This window comes from Amphiura filiformis, chromosome 1 (assembly GCF_039555335.1).
Source record: "Amphiura filiformis chromosome 1, Afil_fr2py, whole genome shotgun sequence".
NCBI lineage: Eukaryota > Metazoa > Echinodermata > Ophiuroidea > Amphilepidida > Amphiuridae > Amphiura > Amphiura filiformis.
In genome coordinates this window covers 86,800,098-86,823,460 of record NC_092628.1, presented here as the reverse complement: position 1 = coordinate 86,823,460, position 23,363 = coordinate 86,800,098, and the positions used below count along the sequence as shown (strand labels likewise).

General features: G+C 37.6%; 1 protein-coding gene across 3 annotated transcripts; it reads right to left on the bottom strand.

The window, feature by feature from the left end:
* Positions 1–793: 793 nt before the first annotated feature.
* On the bottom strand, positions 794–23,345 carry LOC140155773 (KAT8 regulatory NSL complex subunit 2-like). Of its 3 annotated transcripts, XM_072178754.1 has the most exons (11): positions 23,240–23,345; positions 13,529–13,761; positions 12,711–12,880; positions 11,949–12,063; positions 10,771–10,934; positions 8,334–8,585; positions 7,051–7,202; positions 5,782–6,142; positions 5,674–5,751; positions 4,009–4,181; positions 794–3,302 (listed from the first exon to the last, which is right to left on the bottom strand). In XM_072178754.1, the coding sequence occupies exons 2-11, from the start codon at positions 13,672–13,674 to the stop codon at positions 3,228–3,230; spliced, it is 1,686 nt and encodes a 561-aa protein (XP_072034855.1). In that variant the 5' UTR covers positions 13,675–13,761; positions 23,240–23,345; the 3' UTR covers positions 794–3,227. The 3 variants fall into 3 exon arrangements, with proteins under 3 accessions (XP_072034855.1, XP_072034838.1, XP_072034846.1); XM_072178737.1 differs by having other exon boundaries at positions 5,674–6,142; XM_072178745.1 differs by having other exon boundaries at positions 4,009–4,178; positions 5,674–6,142.
* Positions 23,346–23,363: the final 18 nt, after the last annotated feature.

Genomic DNA, 23,363 nt, shown 5'->3' with positions numbered 1-23,363 from the left:
ACCCTCGATTATCACACTCATTGAATTGCAATTCTAATAAATAGATTGGCTTGTTTGCTACGATTTGATCATTCTTGCATAAAAGCTATTAATGTGATTTTTGCGAGTGGAGAACACATCTCTATTCAACCCTCAACAAAAGGTTGCCTTCTTGGAGGCAAATTTTGGACAGATTTCATTGATGTTTTATTCACCAGCTCAAGGAGATGTCATTTTATAGTCTTTGGTCCAAGATGCGGTTTTATAAGTGAATGGAATATCCTAAAAACCCGACATTTTAAAGACCTTTCAGAAGTGATTTTCAAAATTACGGTTGGTATTCTTTTGTGCAGTAAAAACCTTTGCTTTCATTTAAAGGGTCTCCACAGCAAGGCAAGTTGCGAGACAAGAGGTATACAAATGTGCAAAACAAAACTGGGAATATTTTTTGCTATTTCAATTTGAAAATGTCATGCATAGATTTTGAGTTATTAAATCCGAATAAAGGGGTAGTTACTTTGTGCAATATGTGATGCGATCAAGCAAAATCAGTCGGAACTCGGAAATAATGATTTTGAGATATAGCCAAACAAAGGAAAAAAATTCTTTTGTTTACTCCTTTTTTAAAAAACTCTTTAATTGCTCATATCTTTGGATCTGGTTGTTCAAATTTAATGGGGCTTTCTGCAAAATCCAGCCTTTTCAGTTTCTTATAGGATAGTAAAAATAATTCAGAGTTCCGACTGATTTTGCTTGATCGCATCACATATGGTCATTACATTTTAATAAACACTACTATACAAGCAACAAGAAGTTTGATGTAAAGCTGTTCAAAGAAATATCTTTAATTACACAACTTTTTCATGTGTACACACATTCAATTTATATCATTATAATTCATATTACAATAGGCAAAATGGTTGGATTGTTTTATGACTTGTCCATGCACTTCCAATTCAGAAGTGTGACAGATGAAGAAGACAGAATTACAACACACTTCAGTATTTTTACTGATGGATTAGAAAGATTCTTATTCAATTAAAAAAAAAGGTTCCAAGTTCACTGGTCTCTTATGACTGAATGTAATAAGCTACATTCAGTTCAAATTTTCACTGCAAATGTTTGACAATGTGCTAAACCAGTTGAAATCCATACACCCCCTATGACAATCATCATGACCTTAACCTCCCACACAGGGAGTGTGAATTTCAAATGGGGCTACTTGAATGGGTGACTCCATTTCATATCTACACCCCATGTGTGGGAGATTAAGGGTACATGATGTATTGTTGGTCGAAGCAGCCAACAAATCGATTTTCATTGTCTTAATCAATATATTATTGAAAAATAACACTTTGATGTTTTGCAATAGTTCATTCTACAAATCATATACTTCGAAAACTTGCTTGATTTATTGTTGTTAATGAGTTATGTACGTTTCACAAAAGTGCTGTTGTTTCAGCCCTCTTTACAACATAACTCAAGAACCACAGGACCTACAAAACTATATCTGTGATATTTGAATTCTTCTACACACTCGCTATGAAATGATCAATGCAATTTTTGCCAAAGCTCACTGCCATTCACAAGATGCTGTGAACTACCAAATCGCAACAGTTTAAAATAGTTACTAACCTTAAGGTCATGTGTTCCATAGGGGGTTATAGATTTCAATACTTCTACAGTGCTGAATAGTTTAAAATTGCTTATAATTATACGATCAAGAAACGCAAGTCAGAGTGGCAACTATATTCAACATTATTAACACATTGGTATATGCTATTCCAGTTGAAATCCATGCACCCACTCTTCGAAGACAAGGCTTTAATCTCCCACACAGAGAATGTGAGTTTCAAATGGGCTACCTGGGCGACTCCATTTGAAATCTACACCATTACAGGGGATGTATGGATTTCAACTGGAATAGCCTAATTGTTACATTACTGAATCATATTTCTATGGTATATGGCTACTTGTTTTGGCTGCATCTTGGAATTCATTTACAGTATCCAAGTTTATGCTGCTACATCGCACAGTTTATAGCTTGTTGTATCCTTCAAAAACATACACTTATTGATCATGAGGATTAGTTTTCTAAACCATGATCAAGCTGAACTTACCTACCCAGCAAATACAACAATGTTTTTAAAATGCTATAAACTTGTTATAAACATGTTTCTGGTTTTGGTCACAACATTTCAGTAAAATTTAAATGTCGGGTTATATAAACGTCATGAAAATGGTTTTTTTTACATGTTTTGTAAGAAAAAAGACAACACTTTCAAATTCTTGTAAAAATATTATTGTAAAATACCTTTTGGCAAATATTTTTGTCAACACTTAATTAACATTATGTTAGAATGTTTTACATTACATTTTCAAAAATGTTTTGAATGTCATTAAAACATTTATACCATTTATAAAACCAACCTTTAAAAGTTTTATGTAAAATATTTTAAGTAAAACTTTTTTGTGTTCGCTGGGTACGGATTAAGATGTTCTAGTGCTTGTGTAAACCAGAGCCTACAGAGATGTGCTGTTATGTCCTTTGGTATTGGCCTCTCTGATGAGAAAGTTAATTGAATTCATATAACACTATACAGTTACCAACTGAAGTCATGGAACACAAGAACACAATCAAAGTGTATTCATCTCTCTATAACTCTTTCAGATTCTTTATTTGATTGGTGTGATCCTAACATGATATCTTATTAACCATCACATCACCAGTGTCGATGGAAAATACTTTCAACTCGGAGTTGACATCCAAAAGATGATAAGTCTTTTAGAGTCTCTTAAGTTCTTGTTGTGTGTGTGAAAGTTATCATGCTTGCTGTGGAGTATTAAAACAGCAGGATACTTTGTGCAATCTCTCTGATCTGCCAGATAACTAATCTCGGATTTAAGTAGTCCAACGAGTCAGACCTGCTTTTCTTAGTCACCAGACCATCTTTCCAAACTCTGATCGCTCAAGAAAGAATAACTATGTTAACTGCGAATCTCAAAAAAAGGTAACTAAATATTCAGAGTCCGAGTAAATGGTCCAGTGACTGAGAAAACCAGATCCTACTCATTAGACTAGAATTAAGTACTAATTCATTGTTTTATATTCGCTTGCAACATAATACAGCTTAACACGCTGGCAACCATGTCATCAGGAGGTATTTAAATTTGAATTGAAATTTACTTCCTATAATTCATATAATTTACTGGCATATTATATTGACTTAGTCCACTGCAGTCATTAGCTATGATGGTGTAGAAGATTGCTGTTGAGAACTTGCCTGTTCAGATGAGGCCGAAGATGGATCAATCTCCATTGCCTGTTTAGGAAGAAAAGGAAAACAAAGCAAGCTGGTAAGCACTTTATCCCTGTGTTTACATTTACTGATTTAGTGCCATATCCCCTGTCTGAGTACATCCTACAGATACTGATCACTTTGACGCATGCCTCTGATATATGATATGAGGGTCATTCAATAAGTTCTGCCTCTACTCCTATAACTTAAGTTCTGTAAGTGGTAGCTACTTAAAACATTGCATGCTTACACATTGGAATATCATCTACAATTAAGAACAAATGTGTAATACCTCATCCACAGTTTTGCATGTGACCTCAGAATCAAAACAGTTATATGATCTTTACCTTTCGCACCATCCAACTGGATTATTGGACTACTTTTCGGCATGATGGTAAAAGCCTAATTCCTGTGGATTACGAGCTGATCAAAGTATAGAAAACTTATCCCATCTTGATTGTAATGTAGAGTTGTGAAAATTTATTTTATGTTTGGAGTTTTTATTACATGTTTTTGAGAACCATGCTTTTTACTCCCCTGGCGAGTAACACACCAAATCTTACTGTTAAGTATTTCTCATCAAGAGCAAATTTAATTTTGTTTTGTTTAGGACCGGAGTAAATCTTTGGTAATTAATAAAATCAAATCATTTGTTTACAACAGGCAGATGCACTCTTCTTGGGTACATCCTAAATAGGATTCCTGGCTTTGTTCTCTACAAGACCCTTACCTCTGGTTTGGATTCATCTGATGTTTTGGGTAATACCTCTGGCTTAGGTTCATCAGGTGTTTTAGGGAGAGGATGTAACTGGATGATTGGAAATTGTCCCTTGGGCTTCTGAAGAACCATCAATTCAGGCGTGCCGAGTGTGGAGGGCTTTGGTTCTGGAGTCGGCTTTTCTGCTGTACAATAGAAAATGAAAGGTTAATTATCCTAGGATGGATACTAGATTTGACAGCAAGTGTGTAAATATGCATAATTGAAGTTCAATGCATGACTTAAATAGGAAGTACATGTTGGCTCTCAATATTTGCCAACTGAGCGGCCTATTCTATATCAATTCATATCAGCTTTTATCATACCACTAAGTGAAACATCAAAGAACTATGCTATTTGGATATGGCGCGTCAATGGGAGTGTATTGCGTAAGCATGATATGCATATGCAGCGAGATACACATATAAAATTGATTTGCGTATACCGGGCATGTTAAGGGGGTACTACACCCCTGGTCAATTTTGTGCCTCTTTTTGCATTTTTCTCATAAATTATAGCGCATTGGTGACAAGTAAGATATGTAGTATATTATAGGGGCAAGAACTACAACTACTGCACTGAAAATTCAGCAACTCAAGGCAAGTAGTTATTGATTTATTGATCAAATACTGGTCTTCCCTCATTTTTGACTGTAACTCCACAACTTGTTGTCTGTGCTGAAATAAAATTTCTAGTGCAGTAGTTGTAGTCCTTGCCCCTATAATATACATATCTTTCTTGTCACCAATGCACTATGATTTTTGAGAAAAATGCAAAAATAGGCACAAAATTGGACAGGGGTGTAGTACCCCCTTAAATAAGTGCAATATGTAAAATGCTTGACAATCATCTAATTTTCATTACTTTTTTCATTTTTTGCAACAATTAGAATGTTTAAATACTAACTATATCAATATTTAGAATGACAAAATGGTACGTGCTCAGTGTCATACTGGGTTCAGGCTTCGGCATCACCCAGTATGACACTTCGCACACAATAATTTCCCCATACCATACCGACACTGAACCTAATTAGAGGTTACTAACTGCACATCGGTTATTTGGAGGGCATTGTGAAAAATCTAACCATTTTGCTTTTGGAACCGAGGAATATCCCGAGTGATATTCCGAGGTGCAAAGCAAAATGTTTGGATTTTCACAATGCCCAACATATTACCAATGCAAAGTTATTAAAAGAGTATTACGTGATCCTCGCATCCTCTTTTTATGACATTTTTCAATAGATATCCATGAAAAAATCTTATTCCGAAAATTTCAGTTGCGAGTTATGCATGATTATGTGCATTACACTGCTCCATAGGCCACTGTGTTGAATTACGTTCTGGTGTACCAAATATATTCAAAACATAGAAAAATATACAAATATAGAAAATATAGAACTAGCTCTCCTGGATTCTTAAGTAAATGACAAAAATAAATTGTGTTTAAACTGACCGATCTTTTGAGTTTTTAATCAATTGAATGTCTCTGATGTGCGCTGCTTTACACCAAAGCGTACATGAAAGACAGATTATCACTTCAAAAACCAACACCAAAGCGCAAATGAAAGAGTGATTATCACTTCAACAACCAACATATTGTAGCAAATAATCCCTATTATTTGAATTTGATAGATACCTGTTTGAATAGTTGTATTAGGTGCACTAGTAGTAGCTGCTTGGATAGGCGTCTCAGTAGCAGCTCCTGCTTGGATAGGCGTCTCAGTAGTAGCTCCTGCTTGGATAGGCGTCTCAGTAGTAGCTCCTGTTTGGATAGGTGTATCAGGTACACTAGTACTAGTTGATACTTGTTGGATGATTTTCGGCTGGAAAGTAGTCATATGTCGCTGCTGTTCCTGAATCTGCTGTTGAATCTGTTGCTGTAGCTTTAACATCTGGCGTTCCAGCTGCTTTTCAGCTTTGCTAGTAGCGTCCCCACCCGCTGAGACCAATGAACTTTGAGTTGACAGCTGCTGTGCCAGTGAGGATGCCAACTCGCTGGCTATGTTGGTCATATTGGTTGTCCTGTCGCCACCACCATCCATGTTGGTCTCTGTTGGCCGCTGTCCATAATCATGGTCTGTCATGGCAGATGGTGCATTTGCTTCCTGAAAACATTTTAAAATTTCAATGTAAGTTACATTCAAATCAGCAGGTGGTATGTAATTACATAATGAAGGAACATTATTTTCTTTTTGGTAGTTGTGTTTGGCTGCAGCTGCTTCTTTAATAAGATCTTGGGGATTAAGAATGGAAAAAAATAAGATTCTTAATTTAATGGCGATTGGTCTGATTTGAAACAATTAAAGGAAGGCCTGGGGGACCGGATTCAAAACTTAAATTTGTGAAAGTGGGTTTACATTACAAATGACTAAAATCACAGTTTGCAGCACTGAAAACTTCAGACGTTCAACAAAACAGAATTGGAACTTAAGAGGAGGAAGAAAAGTTCTGATAGTTATTACTACTAATGTCAGTATACAAATATTACAAGCCTATGAGTGTGATAGTACAAAATATATCATGAGGTCAAATTTTAACTTTTCTATTTCATGATGCGTAGCCGAGTGAAATAGATCAGTCAAAATTTGACCAAATGATATATTTTTACTATTACACGAATATTGGCATGTAATATTTGTTTTATATCATGATATCACATGGTTTCTTTTCATGCCATGTGATAGTAAAAACTTTCACACAGCTAAAGTCACTGTAATCATGATATTAAAAAAGATGGCAGTTACTTTGGAATTCAATTTACTATCTGATACATAGCTGCAACTCAATCCCAATCCTTTAGTTTCAACAAATTGAGATGAAGTCAGTCAGACTTTCGTAACATAAAATTTGGAAAAGAACCTGCATTTTTAGGCACTTTTTCTATCATTTCAATGTAGTGTATTCTGATTTTTGGTGAACATATTTCCTTTTTTTAACAACATTTAATGAAAGCATCCTTTAACCCTTTACAATTAATTGGATAATTTTGAAAACAAAAAATGATATTCCCCACCTCTTCTGGCCTTAATCTCAGCTGCCTGGGAGGTATTGTGGTGTGGAGAAGGCAGCAACCCTCCTCTGATAATATAGATGCAGGTCGCTGACATAACCCTTGGCCTTTGACACACGGACTGAAGAGAACCTGTAATGGGTCCGAGAGAATATCTGTACAATAGCCAAGTTAAGGAATGTCACACTTAGCATTTTGCACAATTTTCATATAACACTATGCATGTACCATAAACGTTCGCCTAATGGCGCACCTGAGCTCCTTTGCCTTGGGGTAATTTTCATGTGCAAATAGAGAGCTCCCTCCTCTGAAATCCCAACAACAATTAAAGTTCTGTGCCTTTATTTGTTGGTGGGAATTCTACGGGAGGGCACTTTTAGGGTGTGCCTAAAATTCCACTTACGTCAAAGGAGCCCATAGCGCCATTAGACGAACATTTACGGTATGTAGACAGTAAAAAACCTCAGCTGAAAATGTTTTAGGAAACTTTCATCATTTCAAAGAAACATGATTGAACAATTTAATTTCATATTGAGCAATTTCTAACAAGAGCACCAATGGTGCTGTAGCTCATTTGTTATGGGTTATGGTCAGGAATTGAAATTCATTGTGTTGGTGGTTGTGTGCAGGTTTTATTTGTTATGTTGTTTGTAATTGCAGTTGTTAATTTTTATTAGTTTGTTGACAGGACTGTGATGAAGAGTGTAGTTAAGTTTAGTTTATTACTTTCATTGCACATAAAAATATCAAAAGGGCAACCCCGGACAGGCACGCAAGCCCACTTGATGGGGTCCGTTATACACACACCAAATAAAAGAACTAAAATTACACAGTACATAATTGAATACCTGAGTGGAAGAAGGGCCCAACTCCAATTTGTTACAAAAATGAGTTAGACCCATCATTTTATTGCCAGCAGACTGTTAGTCCTTGGGTGTGAAAGATGAGCCAAAATCCACGCTCTAACTAGTCTTCCATGTACACTTAATCATGGTTTTTATGGACGAAAGGCGCAACTCCATGGAGTTGGGCCCTTCTTCCAGAAATATTGGGTTAAAGAGGAATTTTGTTCATCCATAAAATCTGCTTTTCACTACAATAAACTTTCTTGCTAACATTATTACATGCTTCTACTTGTGTAAACTATAAATACATTTCTTGAAGTCATCATCGCAATTAAGTTGAACTAACAAAATCAATGGTAACATTTACCCTAGAAGTAAAAAATTTTGTGCAATTACTGTACTATAAAATTATTTTAACCATTTATTATGACAAAAGGATACGGTTTCCACAGAATCTTGCAATAGGCAGTGTAGGTTTCTCACACTGCTTCCCATCCTGCACATGGCTGCACTGCAGCTCTATTCTGGTCTGCTGTGGGCCGGTATATTCAGGTGTGGTCTTGATTCGTCTCTGCTTGGATTTACGCTGGAGGAGAGCTTCTTTGCCACGTCTTCTCCGATATGAGCGCATGGCTTGCAGCTTGGCAAATTTTACCTTTTCATGTGGATTGGTGATCTTGCCTAAATCAGTACCTGCAACAAATTCATAATACCACATTTTGGTGAGCAAACAAAACTAATGTTTTTGAAGGATACTGTAATTTTATCCTTGAGAACTAAATAATGATAATAAAGCTTGCTCCTGGCATAAACATAGAAGCCATAAGGTATATTGAGCTGGCCGAAATAGATATCTGATCAGCTCATAATCAGCGGGAATTGTCAGGCTTTTACCACTACGCCAAAAAGCAGACCCACAGTAAGTGTGATATAGTTGGCCTGTCTAGTCTTTATGTGCACGTTGAAGAAAGTAGACAAAATACAGGACTTGAATTCATAATTTCTGATGCCTTGTGTTGCATATACAGACTAAGAATCAGACACTAATTCAAAAGTGTTTGTTACAGTATACACCAGTTTGAATCATTTGTTTCAATTCATGTGATGAAGTTATGCATACGTAAGTAATAGTATAACAATGTAAGAATAATATGGCGGTCAAGTTTTCTGTGCCCAGTGCTATCAAGATCGCATGATAGATGATAACCGGGAACCAATTCCCAGTACCTAAACTGTATCTGAACAGCTTTCCGTATAATGCTGGTCATGGAAAACTTAACCAGATAGTATCTTGAAACCTGAGTGGGGCAGTTTGTTATACATCTGCGTTTTGTTCAGATGTTTGGCAAGATTGGACCGATCTAGATGTTGGACTTTGAAGAAGATATTGAGGAAGTAGACTTAATTAGGGCCAGTCAGGCGGCATAAGCACTTTTCGACAAGATGTTGGAATTATCAATGAGGATGACCAATTTTTCAGAAAAACCAATGGAGAAATGGAAAACATATTACAAACAATCGGCACCTTCTGCAACTGGAGTGAAGGCAAATTGGGCTCATACACAATTTCAGGAATGGCTGATCTGGAGAATCCTAACAGCTGCTAGAGAAGGTTTGAGTTTCGTTAATATCCCTCTAATCCATATGACTAAAGATGAGATCAACTATGCCATCTGCAGGTTCATATGTGAGGCAAGAAAAAAAGATGGCACTGGATACCCAGGCTAAACTACTTATCAAATGGTCTCGAGCCTCCACAGATATTGGAACTGAATAAAAAGTGCTTTAATTTAAAGAGCTGCAGCTAATGCTTGATGCAGAAATGCGTAGAAAGGCTAAAGAAGGCATAAACCAACCCAAGAAACAGGCAAAACCTGTCACCATACACGACAAAGAGAAGTTGTGGTCCTTAGGGACACTGGGATCGGATACACCAATGCAGCTGCTCCATACACTGGTATACCGATTTGGCAGCAATTTTGTTGCCCGGGGAAAGTCAGAGTTACGAACCCGACTTCTGGTCAAGTTATGACTGAAAATGATGAGGATGTCACAAAGTACTCCGTTATAGACAATCTGTGTCAAGTAAGGCTAACCAAGAAAGGATTAAGCACAAGAACCTGAAACTGAAGAATGTTGTGAAAGTTACTCCAGCGCACCAACGCAGTGATTTATAGTGCGCTACGCACAGACACAACGTCTAGACGTTGATCCACTACTAGCCTGAGCACACTTTACAGGTTGTGCTGACCACTATGGCCCCACATCATTCCATAAACCATTTAACAACAAATCAGGAACTTTGCTGCTTCAAGAGCGCAGTCAGCGCACACCCTAGACATTCCACAAATAACCTTCGCAACGAGGATCAGCTCCCCGAGTTTTGTACGGGTTACAACGAGACAATTAGCAGTAAGTTCCTTGTCCAAGGGAATTTCAAGCTAACTCAATTTTTTCATGAGAGCGTAGTAATCACCACCATGGTTCGAACCCGCAACCTCTTGCACCCATCTGTTATGGAAAACACCCATCTGTTATGGCAACCTCTAGCATACCATCTGTTATGGAAAACTGTGGTCATCTAAGAATTTTCTCTCCACTTTTTCTAGCCAACTCTCCTTTTTATATTCATTTTTTAAGCGGCAAAGCCACCTCATGCAATAGCTGTCCTTCCATCCCGTTACTCCCGTACCCTGTCAAACGACTTGCTGCTGAGTGGTGTGACCAATGCACCCTTTCCTGTACCCCTTAGTTTTAGAGGCTAGCGCTACCCTGGTACACATCATATAAGCGCATAGCCCTTTGTAGTGAGCAAATCATGAAATTGAATGCTACTTAAATTTTGTCTTTAAGAACTGAGCAATAATAACGGCCATACCTATTGTGTCTTGTTCTTGTCCGACAGCTTTCAGGTATTTCCTTCGCTTCTCTTTCATCAGATGCTGTAACCTCTTGAACTGGTTGATGTACAGGGATTGAAGACGAATAAGTTTATCCATTGTAATCAGGGCTACCTCTTCAGCCGTATAAACACCAGCATGTCTGCAAACAATAATGAATCATACAAAAGAATAAATAAAAAAATAAATGTTGGCATTTATACAGCGAATTTCATGTATACCAAAGCAGTTTACATTGATTCTGCTAATTTGAATATATCAGCAGACATACAATGCCCAGTCATGCTTATACCTTTGGGTAGTGCTCAATGGATAATATTCCTAACAGCTCCCCATTTTACCCCTGGGTAGAGAGAGGCAAGTGAGGTAAAGCGCCTTGCCCAAGTGCACCACACGATGGCACCGTCAGGGCTCAAACTCGCAATCCTCTAATTTCGAGGTAGAGCCCATATGATACCGCTGCACCATAAGAAAACAAGTAGTAGGCCTATTCTGTGGGAGAAGCCGATCAATTCTACACAATATGTAATTTAGAAAATTTGGTATTTACAACTGAAGCCAGACTCAATACAGTTGGTGTGGAATCTGTCTGGTAGTATTAAAATGGCATGTTTTTGTTTGATTTTCATTAATACCTTTTGATATGTGTAAATGAATGGGAAGGTACTTGTTTTCAAATTCTATTCAAATCTGGCATTTACTACACTAGCCAATATCCAGTAAATCCGTTCAGTAAAACGCCATGAAAAATTGGCCTCGCACAGAAATCTTCTATTGGAGGATTATACAGTTTTATTCTGTAAGCTGCTTAATTCTTCAATGGAGTCTTTACACTAGTCTAACTCATGAATATCATACACTAAGAATACACCAAATTTTCAACTTGCTATAGAACGAGGTGACATGTAACATCATAGCAGACAGTTGGTTGGCAAATGTCCTTTGCCCTTGTTTAGGACCTATGCTTTAAAATTAAACAAATGTAGGGCAGCAAAGCTAAGTGGTCATATGTTGTTATGTCAAGCATATTGACAGACAGACCTGTTCATGACCTTTGTTTATTTACACATTGCTGTTACTTCATCAATTAAAGGCCATTATTTATAGTATAAAATATAATAATATCAATATTATAGAACTTAGAGTGACAGCTTACTTGAGTAAATCTTCCTGCTCACTATCAACACTCTCAGCATCACTATCATTGCATCCACGCCACGTCTGTTCCACCAGTAGGGGCTCATCATCACTCTCTGAATCACTGCCATATTCTGACAAGTTGAAAAAGATTACATAATTAGTCACAAGATAATGAATGCTACAAAAATAATTAAATACTATGAGCTAGCCTATACCAAAACAAAATATGCCCTATTCCTTAGTGGTTATGCACAGTCATCAGTTAAGTGATTACAACTAAAAACCAGTGATGCTGAAAGTGTTGAAAACATGAAACATTTAAAAAATGTTACGGCCATCTTAATTTAAAAAAGCCCTTCCCAAGTTAAAAACCTAATGCAGAATGCAGTGTTTTTAGAGGGTTTTTTTTTTACTTTTAATTTTTTTTATCTGTGGGACTAGCTTTTTGACAAGAATGGACCACCTTTTCATCTCTGAAGGAGATTTTATTGTGGTCAAGATGGAAGAATTTTAATGAGATTTACAATTTAGGCTATTTTGACCTCCTGGCGATGTCACATGAGATTTTAGTGTGGTGGATAAAAAAAATAAAAAATAAATAAAAAAAACAGCAGAAAAAAATTGAATAACATGCAAAAATTTGGTGATTTTACTTTGAGACAAACTAAGATGGCCTAATAAACATTCAATTTTCTCAATCTCATTTATTTAACTTTGTGTGAGGAAATAACACAGATTCAGAAATGTCCAAACACTGGTCTCTGAATTATTTTTTTACCTAAAATTTTACTGGCAGATGATACTGGTAAATCTGGCACAGCCTTTGTTGAACCAGTACGGTAGTAATCCAGTTCCTCAAATAATTCTTTGGTACTGCTTGGTGGTTTGGGTTTTAAAGCTGCTTTCTGACGGAGAAGCCTGGCTCGACGAGCATGCTCACTGCAATAGCTGCAAAGACAATCAACAAAAACGTATCAGACACTATTATACTAGGAACAGTCCTGAATGAAAATGATTCACTTTAAAACTAATACTATTAGCGATTCGCTAAATCAGAAAATTTTATATCATAAAAATCAGATTGCATTTTTGTAAAGAGGATGGTAAATGTCATGTTGATGAATATTTCCTGAATTTGTCTGTACTGACACTTGTAGCTACATAATTAATAATAAGGCTTCATATTTATCAACACTTCCATTTTCTTCCTTTTTGCCATTTTTGTCATTGAAAAATAAACATAATTTAATGACAATTTTTATTCACTTATCCTTTACATCTAGAGTATTTGGTAAGGTCCTTCAGTGGTGTCGGAGTGATTCTCCTGATTATTGCATTAGGTCGCTCGTTGCTACACAGCTTGATTTCTGTGAACAGCATCAAATAGGCAGACCACTGAAAGAACCCTGAATACGATAAGCTATTTCTGCACATTTAATTTTTTTACACTTTCATTAGAATCACTGATCGTGTCCACTTGACGGCATCATCCTGTACTTCATCCCATGAAAATTGAGATATGTAGCATTTCATAGCTCAATAAAATTTCTGACCTGACCACCAGAGATTGAACACTGATCTTGAGTTAATTCTTACCCATCTTTCTTGTCAGCTTTTGGTGCTGGATTGATACATCTTCTGCCATTCTTGCTTGATATGAACTGACACTGTTTGTAGGGCGAGTTCTTGTCTTCTAGAATGTGATTGAAGCAGTACTCAAATCCATCCAGTCTGTCTTGCATACAGATACGATGTTGATAATTACAGAAGATGCCTTCTGAGCGAAAGCACGACGTCCACTCAATTTGGTCTTGATCATTTTGTTGGATCTGTAGAATTAAAAACAAAACATTAAAAGTTGTAAAATGAGAAATAGCATCAGAGTACATATATGCAGTAGTCCCAGGCCTTATGTGACAAAATCGTCTCAGGTAGGTTTTGCTGTTCATTTTGGTTTTTGATCTGAAATCCAATCTACACAGACCAATGAATCAAATAAACCATGTTGTGCAATCTGTGTAATACCTCAAACACTTCCTCTAATCATAAGGAACAAAAATGTCACTGGCTGCATATTTCTAGGATGATTAAAATCAGTCAGAGGATAAAGTATGGTCATATTGCGAATTGGTACATCAAATAAGGTGGAATAGACCCCCAAGAATTTAACTATTCATATATATGCCAAACTATAACGTTTTTGTTCCTCGTGTCAAGCTGAATAAGGAGACCATTTGGGAGAAAATCCACGAACAAATACCAATTACGCAAGCTGCATATCAACCAAGAAGGAGCACCACTGAACATGTCTTCACATTCAAGTGCCTTGCCGAAAAAGCTATCATCTCAAATAAATATGAAATCTTCACAGAGATGTTGGACATGTCCAAGGCTTTTAACACTGTTGAAAGAGGAAAACTATTCATCAAAAGACCCTCAATGACCACAAAGTACATATCATGAAAATACTGATTTAAGAGATGTCAGGGTAGGAAACCTGGGAGAAAACATCCGGACTAAGTTACATTGGTATACCCCAGGGACACTGTCTCAGCCCTGTACTTTTCATCTTTTATCTGGCAGCTGCTTTTATGATGAAAACAACCCCAGAAGTAATGTACCTCCGCAGTTTTCAACATTTATCCAGCATTTTTCTGTATTGAACAGCGAACTACGTACACTTACCGAAACTCTTGAACAAAAAGTTGCTTTATTCGGTCCAACAGCTACTGAACATGGCCTAATAGAATATCCAAAGCAACACAACCAAAGAAACCAATTGGAGCAAGAAAATAAAGAAAAACACTGAGCTATCATGACTAGGACATCTACTTAGACTGCCACAAGTCACACCTGCCAGAAAAGAAGAATATGCGCAAAATAAAAAAAGCCTAGTAGAGGATAGCCAAAAAAAAAATACTTTGATGTTGTTGATCCAAAAAGAACTGAAACAACTAAATGAAACACTAACGTTTAAGAACAGGCTGCAATTTTGTACCGGCTGGAATGAATTTATGGAGGGCGACATTTTGACAGATGATCTCTACCAGTGTCCGAATTAAGAAAATAAAAGGGGTTGTCCCACGGACAACCAGGTTGTAATTTCTGGTTGTCCGTAAGCTGCCACAATCTGAAAGAACTACATGTGACCATTAAAGTGGAGTGAGTGTAGTCAATTTATGAACAGTTACTCTTAAATATTTAACAATTCATCAGTTGTGTCAGGTTTGAGCAAACTGACATGCTGAAAAAGTGACTTAAATTGGCTGTAGATCTTTGGTTGTCCGCCAGACAACTAGAGCATTATTTTTGGTTGTCCGGTGCATGTTTTGGTTGTCCCGGGCGAACGGACAACCAAAATTTCGAACACTGATCTCATTCTCTACACATGGATACTTGTGTCCAAGTTTACATGAACCAACTCAAGCTATTGAAATGGGAACAATTTAGAAACCTTTAAAACCAACATTTTAACAATGACCCCAAATGACCCAAGATGACCTTTGACCCTTTGTGCTTCAGAGGAGCCCTCACACAATTTAATTTTATATTTGGCAATTTCTAAAAGCTAATACATTTCTATTACTCTGGTCATGCACATGCCAACCAATTTGATAACATGCACTTGTAGTAATGTCAGCCCTGTGGTGATGATATAGAAGACACTGGCATAACATTTGTCTCGGTTTAAGGCAGCTGTGTACTCTAGACATTGTTTCTTTCGCAAAATTGAGTTTTTTTGATATGTTTGTACTTTGTTATGTTTTTTATAAATACAAGGAATGAAAATCCAGATTTGTAAACTCCAACTGCAATATTTTAAGGATTTTATTCCACTATTCCACTTGTGTTTGAAATTGAAAAGGAAAGAAAATCTTTGTTGTACCAGCAGGGTGCACGCGCAACAACGCATCGCGTTGCGATCGCGCAATTAACGCACAAATACGCTATGCATACGCGATGCTTATCTGCATGCGCGGCGCATCTTATGGAAACACCACGGAAGCACAAAAACCTAGTGGTCAAATGGCTCCGTTTTAGCTGATAAAATGTGGGTTTTTCAAGTTCTTTCCCCGATTTAAATATCAAGTTATGAATGGATTTCGCTCAAACTTCTCAAGGGCCGTGGATTTACCCGATGTTTATGTAATGTAAGGTAGAAAAATAAAAACTGCAGCATTCTCCTGCGAGATTCGATGAAAGTGCAAAATGTGACCACTTTAAACTTCAACGGCCATTATTTCAATGTTCATTTTTTCGGTAAAATGACGATTTAGGTACACGATAACTCAATAAATACAGCAAATATGATCATCGTAAAAAGCATGATCGACTCAAGAAACGGTTTTCTCATTTTTTTATATTTTGGTCTATTTCCGATTTTAGGCATCATTTTGTGCAAATAGACGTTTGTGAATTTTAAAAAGTTTAATTTGATGCTTTATATGGTCAATATCTCAAAAAATAAGGCCAATATCAAAAAAATTAAAAAAAGTTTTGGAATGGAGCCTCAAGATTGAGCTAAATACAAAATAAAATATTTTGGAAAGAGTGTTTTTTTGTTATGATGTACCTAACAAATATTGAGAAAAGAGAGAAAAGAAAGAAAGAAGTTGTTTGCTCTGGGTGTGATTCAAACCCGAGACCCCTCGCATGCCAACCACGGGATAGGCGACACTTTGCCACCGGTCTTGGGCTTCGCTGGCCAGCGAAACCGTGCCTATATATCACTTAGGACGATTGCGTCATCACACCACGTGAGATGCACGCACAAGCAGCGCATTTATCAAGTAGTCCCTCGAGAATGACCTCGGCTGGGGGGGGCTCAGCGATGTCGAACAACGAGGTCGAAGGCCGAGAAGCGAGGCCGACGCCTCGCTATTAATAGATTTTAACCTAAGCCGATAGTCATTCTTGAAGGACTATTATCAAGTAGTATTTTATTTTGTAGTACTCAGGTGGTTAGGGTTAACTGAGCCTATACTGAGTTTCGATAGTGGTCACCAAACCCTAACCCGCCCGCCAGGGGCTTTTTGGCGACGGGAAGGGAAAGAAGGAAGGAATAAAGAGAGAAAAGAAAGAAAGAAGTTGTTTGCTCTGGGTGGGATTTGAACCCGAGACCCCTCGCATGCCAACCACGGGATCGGCGACACTTTGCCACGGGTCTTGGGCTTCGCTTGCCAGTTAGAGGTTTTTATTCAAAGCTGGATAGAGTTGTACATTTAAATACTTTTGCTTCTATTGAACAACTAGCAATGCATGTTAATTCAATATGTCCCAGGCTGTTCAATAGTTTTTTTTTTTTAAATGGTCATGTGTCATATGGTGGGATCCCAAAATAGTGGGAGGCGTTAGATTTTTCTCTCCTCTTTCAGATTTAACTTGTTGGTACAGAGCTATTCTTTGTCCAATTGCATCAAGTTTGGGCTCATTATACAGCTTGATTATTCTACTTTTCAAATATGTTTCACAATTTGAAATTATCATTTGTTTAATTACTGAAAAATATTAAAATATTAACGAGGATAAACCTGGAGGATAAGCGGTAGAGGAGTACCGGGTATGTGCAATCTCTATGAGAAATGTTGTGGAAACATGATATCTTTTTGAATTTTAAATTTTGTCATTGCCAAATTCTGTGCTATACATGCAAATCATATCTCAAATCAAAGCTTGTTCATTCATTATTCATATTCGACTATTAGTTTGATCTATTTCATGTTTACAAGTACTCACTGAGAACCGCAAGTCACAAGACCCACAATTTTTCCCTATTCGCTTACACACAAATGCAAAGATATTCAGTCACAACATGCGTTTTGGCTTTAAATTGTTTTATCTTGAGAATTATACACCCTAAGATAGGAAAAGTATACATTTTTGGAAAGCATTTTACCCCCGGAATCCAAATACGCAGTTAAAATAAATGTAGGATACACTCTAAAGAAAATATTTTCAAAAATGTAATCAACATTTTGTGCGTAAAGTTACGTACACTTTCACACCCTGTATCACCACTTTGGTCAATCATAACATAGCAAAAGTATACATTTTATTAAAGCTCATAGTGTTACCTGCCACAAAATTAGATTAGAGGTATTCCATATCAGTAGCAAAAAAAATGCAATAAATCATCAATTTTCTAGTAAAATTAATTTTTTTCATGATATCACCCTATATATTTTCTTACACACCCTGTATACCAACATCAATTTTGCATTGTTGGATTCCTTGGAACATAAGCTTTCCAAAAATGTATAATTTTGTTGGTGTGAGATGTATAGTTTAGACATGTATCAATTTAAGTGAAAATGAGGACAAATTATCAAAATCAGTGCTTGTAACGCAAATTTGCCCCACCATATGACACATGACCAAATAGCAGTTTTTCTCTGGTCCCAACCTTGAATTTAACAAGAAATTTAGGGTCTATAACTTGAAAAAAAAAAATGTAAAAATTTTTTTTTTGGTTTTTGGAAAACTGTGGTGCGTTTTTTGGCTTCCCAAATTGCGTTTTCCTCTGGTGCTTAAATGTAAGGCCATGCATATCATGAGGAGAAGAAACCCACCCCGACGTCTTACAAGATGATGGCGTCGACCTGGAGGAAACGAAGTAACCAACAGCAGCCAATACCTTGGAATCTCCATCCAAAGCGACCTTCGATGGAATAAACAGACCGACCATGCCAAAACAAAGGCCCTCTGTGTTCTAAACTTCCTGAGAAGGAACTTCTATGACACCTCATCTTCCATCAAAGAAAGATTGTTTTTAAAATACACTTGTCCGTCCACATGTCGACTACGCCACCGCCGCCTGGGACCCTTACTGCCTTACACATCCAAGAACATCAAAAATCTTGAAAGGTTCAAAACGCAGGGGCGAGATATGCTACAGACACCTATGGTAAGAACACCAGTGTGTCTCCTTCAAGACAGACGCCGTAAAGGGAGACTGACCTGCTTCTACAAGATCCTGAACGGGCAGATGGACATCAACCACACTAACTAAAATTGTATTCAGATTTCATTTTACAAATTAAGCGTACTGCTAGCCGTCCAGCGCGTATTATTTTGCACATGGTGCAATGCACACGCTTGACGTCGCGCACATATACGCGATGGTTAATTTATAAAAGGAAATCTGAATAATACTTTACATCACCCCTAAAATAAACCAATCCAGAAGAGGCCACAACAACCAATTTCAAATAAACCAGACCAGGACCGACGCATACTCAAACTCATTTTTCCAAAGAACCGTCAAGGAATGGAACTCTCTTCCACCTACAACAATCAGCCAGCCTTCCATGATAGCCCAGATGATTGAGAGTGAACACAACTTCCATAGAGCTCTACCTTCAAGAATTCCCTGACAAATGACTGCTTGACCACAGTCTCGGCCACAGCCCGCTCTCATCACATCTATGATCTACATTTGTGGGGCTGTAGCTACGGACGCAGACGTCCATTACCAGGCCCGTAGCCAGGATTTTTTTGTGGGGCTACGGGTCTGTCCATTACTGCTACAGGAAGTTAGTTAGAGTGGTCGTATTTAATTTTTGATGAAGTCCATGGCACCTGCTTTGAAGCCATCTTTCCCCCCAATGCTGATGATATGCTCAGGCAAACTGTTCCAACTCTGTATGGTGTGGGGAACAGGGTTCCCGTTAAGGTTTTAAAAATGTGCGTCCGTAATGACGCAAGTTTGCTGACGGGGTTGCAAAAACTTGCGTCCAGACAGATTTTAGTGCGTCCATCAGAAATTCACGATTATGACGATACACACGTACCCCGGGTCTACACCTCATCAAATGTTGATTGTTACAAAAAAATAAAAGTGCATTTTCGCCGTGATATTCCATCTCCATTCGCTATGATAATTTTTCTCATTTCTGTGTCAGTTTTGGTCCGAAACGTGGTCAAAAACAGGTGCAAAAACATGAGCAAAGTCTGTCAATCTTGAGCAATTTTCGTTCAGTACTTTCACTTCCGCATTTCCTTTTTAAATTAACGCGTTGTTGATGCTACAAAAACTAAAACACGCGCTGCCACAAATAATACGAAAAAGGGTTATCATTTGGATTTTGTCTTTAAAATTGCTTTTATTCATCGTAACAATAATACTTATGAGAAAATAAACTTAAAATATTAAAAATTGAATATTGTCAGGTTGTGATAAATAATTAAATAAACATTAACCGCACGTTAGCGGCATGTGCTTGCATGTAAACAAATCAATCGGGACTTCCCAAGCCATCAAACAGGGATCGTTCGGAAAGCATGCAAAAGTGCACGATTTCCTGACGTTGCATTTACAAATATTGCAGAATTTACTTCAATTCTCAGCAGGTGGGTCAAAATTTTGGGGCTTTTATTATCTTAAAAATATAAAAGAATAAAATTTCTTATTTTTATCATCAATTAATGATAAAATTTGAAGTTTTGTCTGCGTCCACATGCATGTGACATGGACGCAAAATACTTGATTAGCCATGTGAACTTGCGTCCAAATTTGTAAAATACGCGTCTGGACGCAATGACGCACACTAACGGGAAGCCTGGTGGGGAATGAATGAATATTTATACACGTTGGTCTGTCTTGTGATTGGTTTAGCCTTGGCTTTTGAATGAGTATATGTAGTTCTCCCCCTCTACGCGGATGCGGGTTGATGAGTGAATGCGGAATCGCAATCTCTGCCTCAACCATCTGCTTAAAAAGATGCAATCTGGTGACTTTCCTTCTGTCTGCTAGTGAATCCCACTGAAGTTCACACCTCCAGTTTAATCTCCCCAGGAGTATTTAATTTAGAAGGTTTACCAATCCAAGATCCAAGAAACTAAAAGCAGTCATACCTAGAAAGGAAAATATTCTAGATATGACTTGTTATTTAACTAAAATAATAGTTTCTCGATCATGAGAGAATGAGTGTACTGTGTGCAATGCATAAGGCCCATGAAAGTCAATTCCAAGTTTATCGTCCCTTTTTTTTCCCAGGTTGGTGAGGTGACTTTTTCATTTTTCATTATTTCATCAGATTTCATTATTGACCTAAAGTGCGTGTTGATTTAAAGCCACACTCATATGTTATTTATAAACATGTTTTTATATGGGTAGGGACTAGAAAAGTTAGAAAAGAGCCTGGTTTTGGTTCCAAGTTATAAATTTATATGTTTTACAAACAAAAATATATGTTTCCAATTGCTAAAACTGGTGAAAACACTGATACTTTGAAAATAATGAATTATTTTGGCATTTTTGAAAATTTGACGCGGGTGTTTTTGGTGTCCAAAAAGTGACGCGGGCAGGGGACGATAAACTCGGAATCGACTTTCACGCGCCTAATAGTCTGTCACTGACTGTCGTAATTTTAATAGAATAACACGATAGCGCGTTCATTTGTGCACGCACAAGAAATAGTGCGGTACGGTAATCTTAAGAACATGAAGAAGCGTGTTAGTAAGCGTTGTACGCTCGGCGCAATTGTCATTGCGTACCAATTGAGGCTTGAGCTCTCAGTCTCACCATGAATATGATCGAGAAACTATTATTTTAGTTTAGCTCATGAGCTACATCATGTATAGTTGCTGTACTAAACTAGATAGACCGCGGTTCTCGGATGTTGCGGTTTTCGACGCAAAGCGTCGACCGTGATGCCTCCACCAAAGGGAGCAATGTGGCACTCAAAAGTTGATACAAAGCTTCAAGCCTAACAGAGGAGACTGAATTTAAAGATAAACCTCAGATGACACCTGGAAGACCCCAAAACACCCTTCCAATGACACCTGGGTGACCCCGGATGAACTTCAACATTTTTGGCTGTAAATGGAGACAATACCCACCAAGTTTCATGCCCAAAGGACAAATATTAAGAATTTGACAGTTTTACTAATTTGACCTCAGATGACCCCAAAATGGCCTCCCAAAAATTTGGCTCTAAATGTTGACCTTAGGCCTACCCACCAAGTTTCATGCCCATATGATAGTTTTTACTAATTTGACCTCAGATGACCCCTGGTGACCTCAAAATGACCTTCCAAAAATTTGGCTCTAAATGTTGACTGTACCCACTAAGTTTCATGCCTATCCAACAGTTTTTATAAATTTGACCTCAGATGACCCCTAGTGACCCCAAAATGTTGGCTCTATATGTTGATTATGTCTACCAAGTTTCCTGCCCATGTGACTGTTTGTACTAATTTGACCTCAGATGACCCCTGAATGACCTTGGATGACCCCGAAATGACCTTCCAAATATTTGGCTCTAAACTAAATGTTGACTGTAGTACCACCAAATTTCATGCCCATACGACTCTTTTTACTAATTTGACCTCAGATGACCCCTGGGTGACCCTGATGACCCCAAAATGACCTTGCAAAAATGTGTATCTAAATGGTGACTGCACCCACCAAGTTTCATGCCCATACAACAGTTTTTACTAACTTGACCTCAGATCCCAAAATGTCCTTCCAAAACTTTTGCTCTAAATGTTGACTGTAGTGTAGGCCTACCTATCATGTTTCATGGCCATACGAGTTTTTGCTAATTTGACCTCAGATGACCCCTGGATGACCTCAGGTGACCTTGACCCCCTAAACCAATACAAACATGTTCTGCCTGGGGTCAAAATGCACCCACCCACCAAGTTTGAGGAACGTGCGACCTAGTCCCTGAGAAAAGAGGTAAATAAGGAAAATGGGCCCCTGACCTCAAATGACCTAAGTATATGCATGTATGACCTTGAACCTCACCAAAAAAAAAGTAGCCAAAGTTTCTGACCATGACCCACCTATCCAGAAAATCTGAAGTCAATCCGTCCATCCATGCCCGAGATATAGCCTCCGCTCCGGACGGAAGGAAGCACGGACATTGGCATTGCAAAAACAGTATGCCTCGTGGTCATGGTGGTGGAGGCATAAAAAAAGCGAAACTCATGCATGAACTTAAGTTCTAGAATGTCTTCTCTCAGTTTATGACTGTGGTTGTTCATGTTGTTAACTTGAAGGCAATACCACAATTTTTTTGTCATATAGCCACTCACCACATCACAATTCACATGCATCATGTCCAAAATTTATAAACAAATTCACCCACGTGATGGTTTCGCGGATATCAACATCTACCAATGACGTATTTTCGACATGAATATTCATTATTTCGCCATCTTTGCCTTTTCATGATTCCTAACCGCAATTTAGACAATTGTTTGCGCCTCCAATGTAAGAAAAATTGAAATCAAAATTCATATTAAATGCTACCAAAATAGCCATTAGAATTAGGGCCAAAAGATAGTGCATATTAAACTTACCCTGCAGATCTGTAAAATAGGCAAAAAATCGTGCAAATTGCGACAAGACAAAGTCCCCTCTCAATTAAAGACTGCAATGCAATCAGATTGGATAGGCTAAATATCGAACATATGTAAGCATACG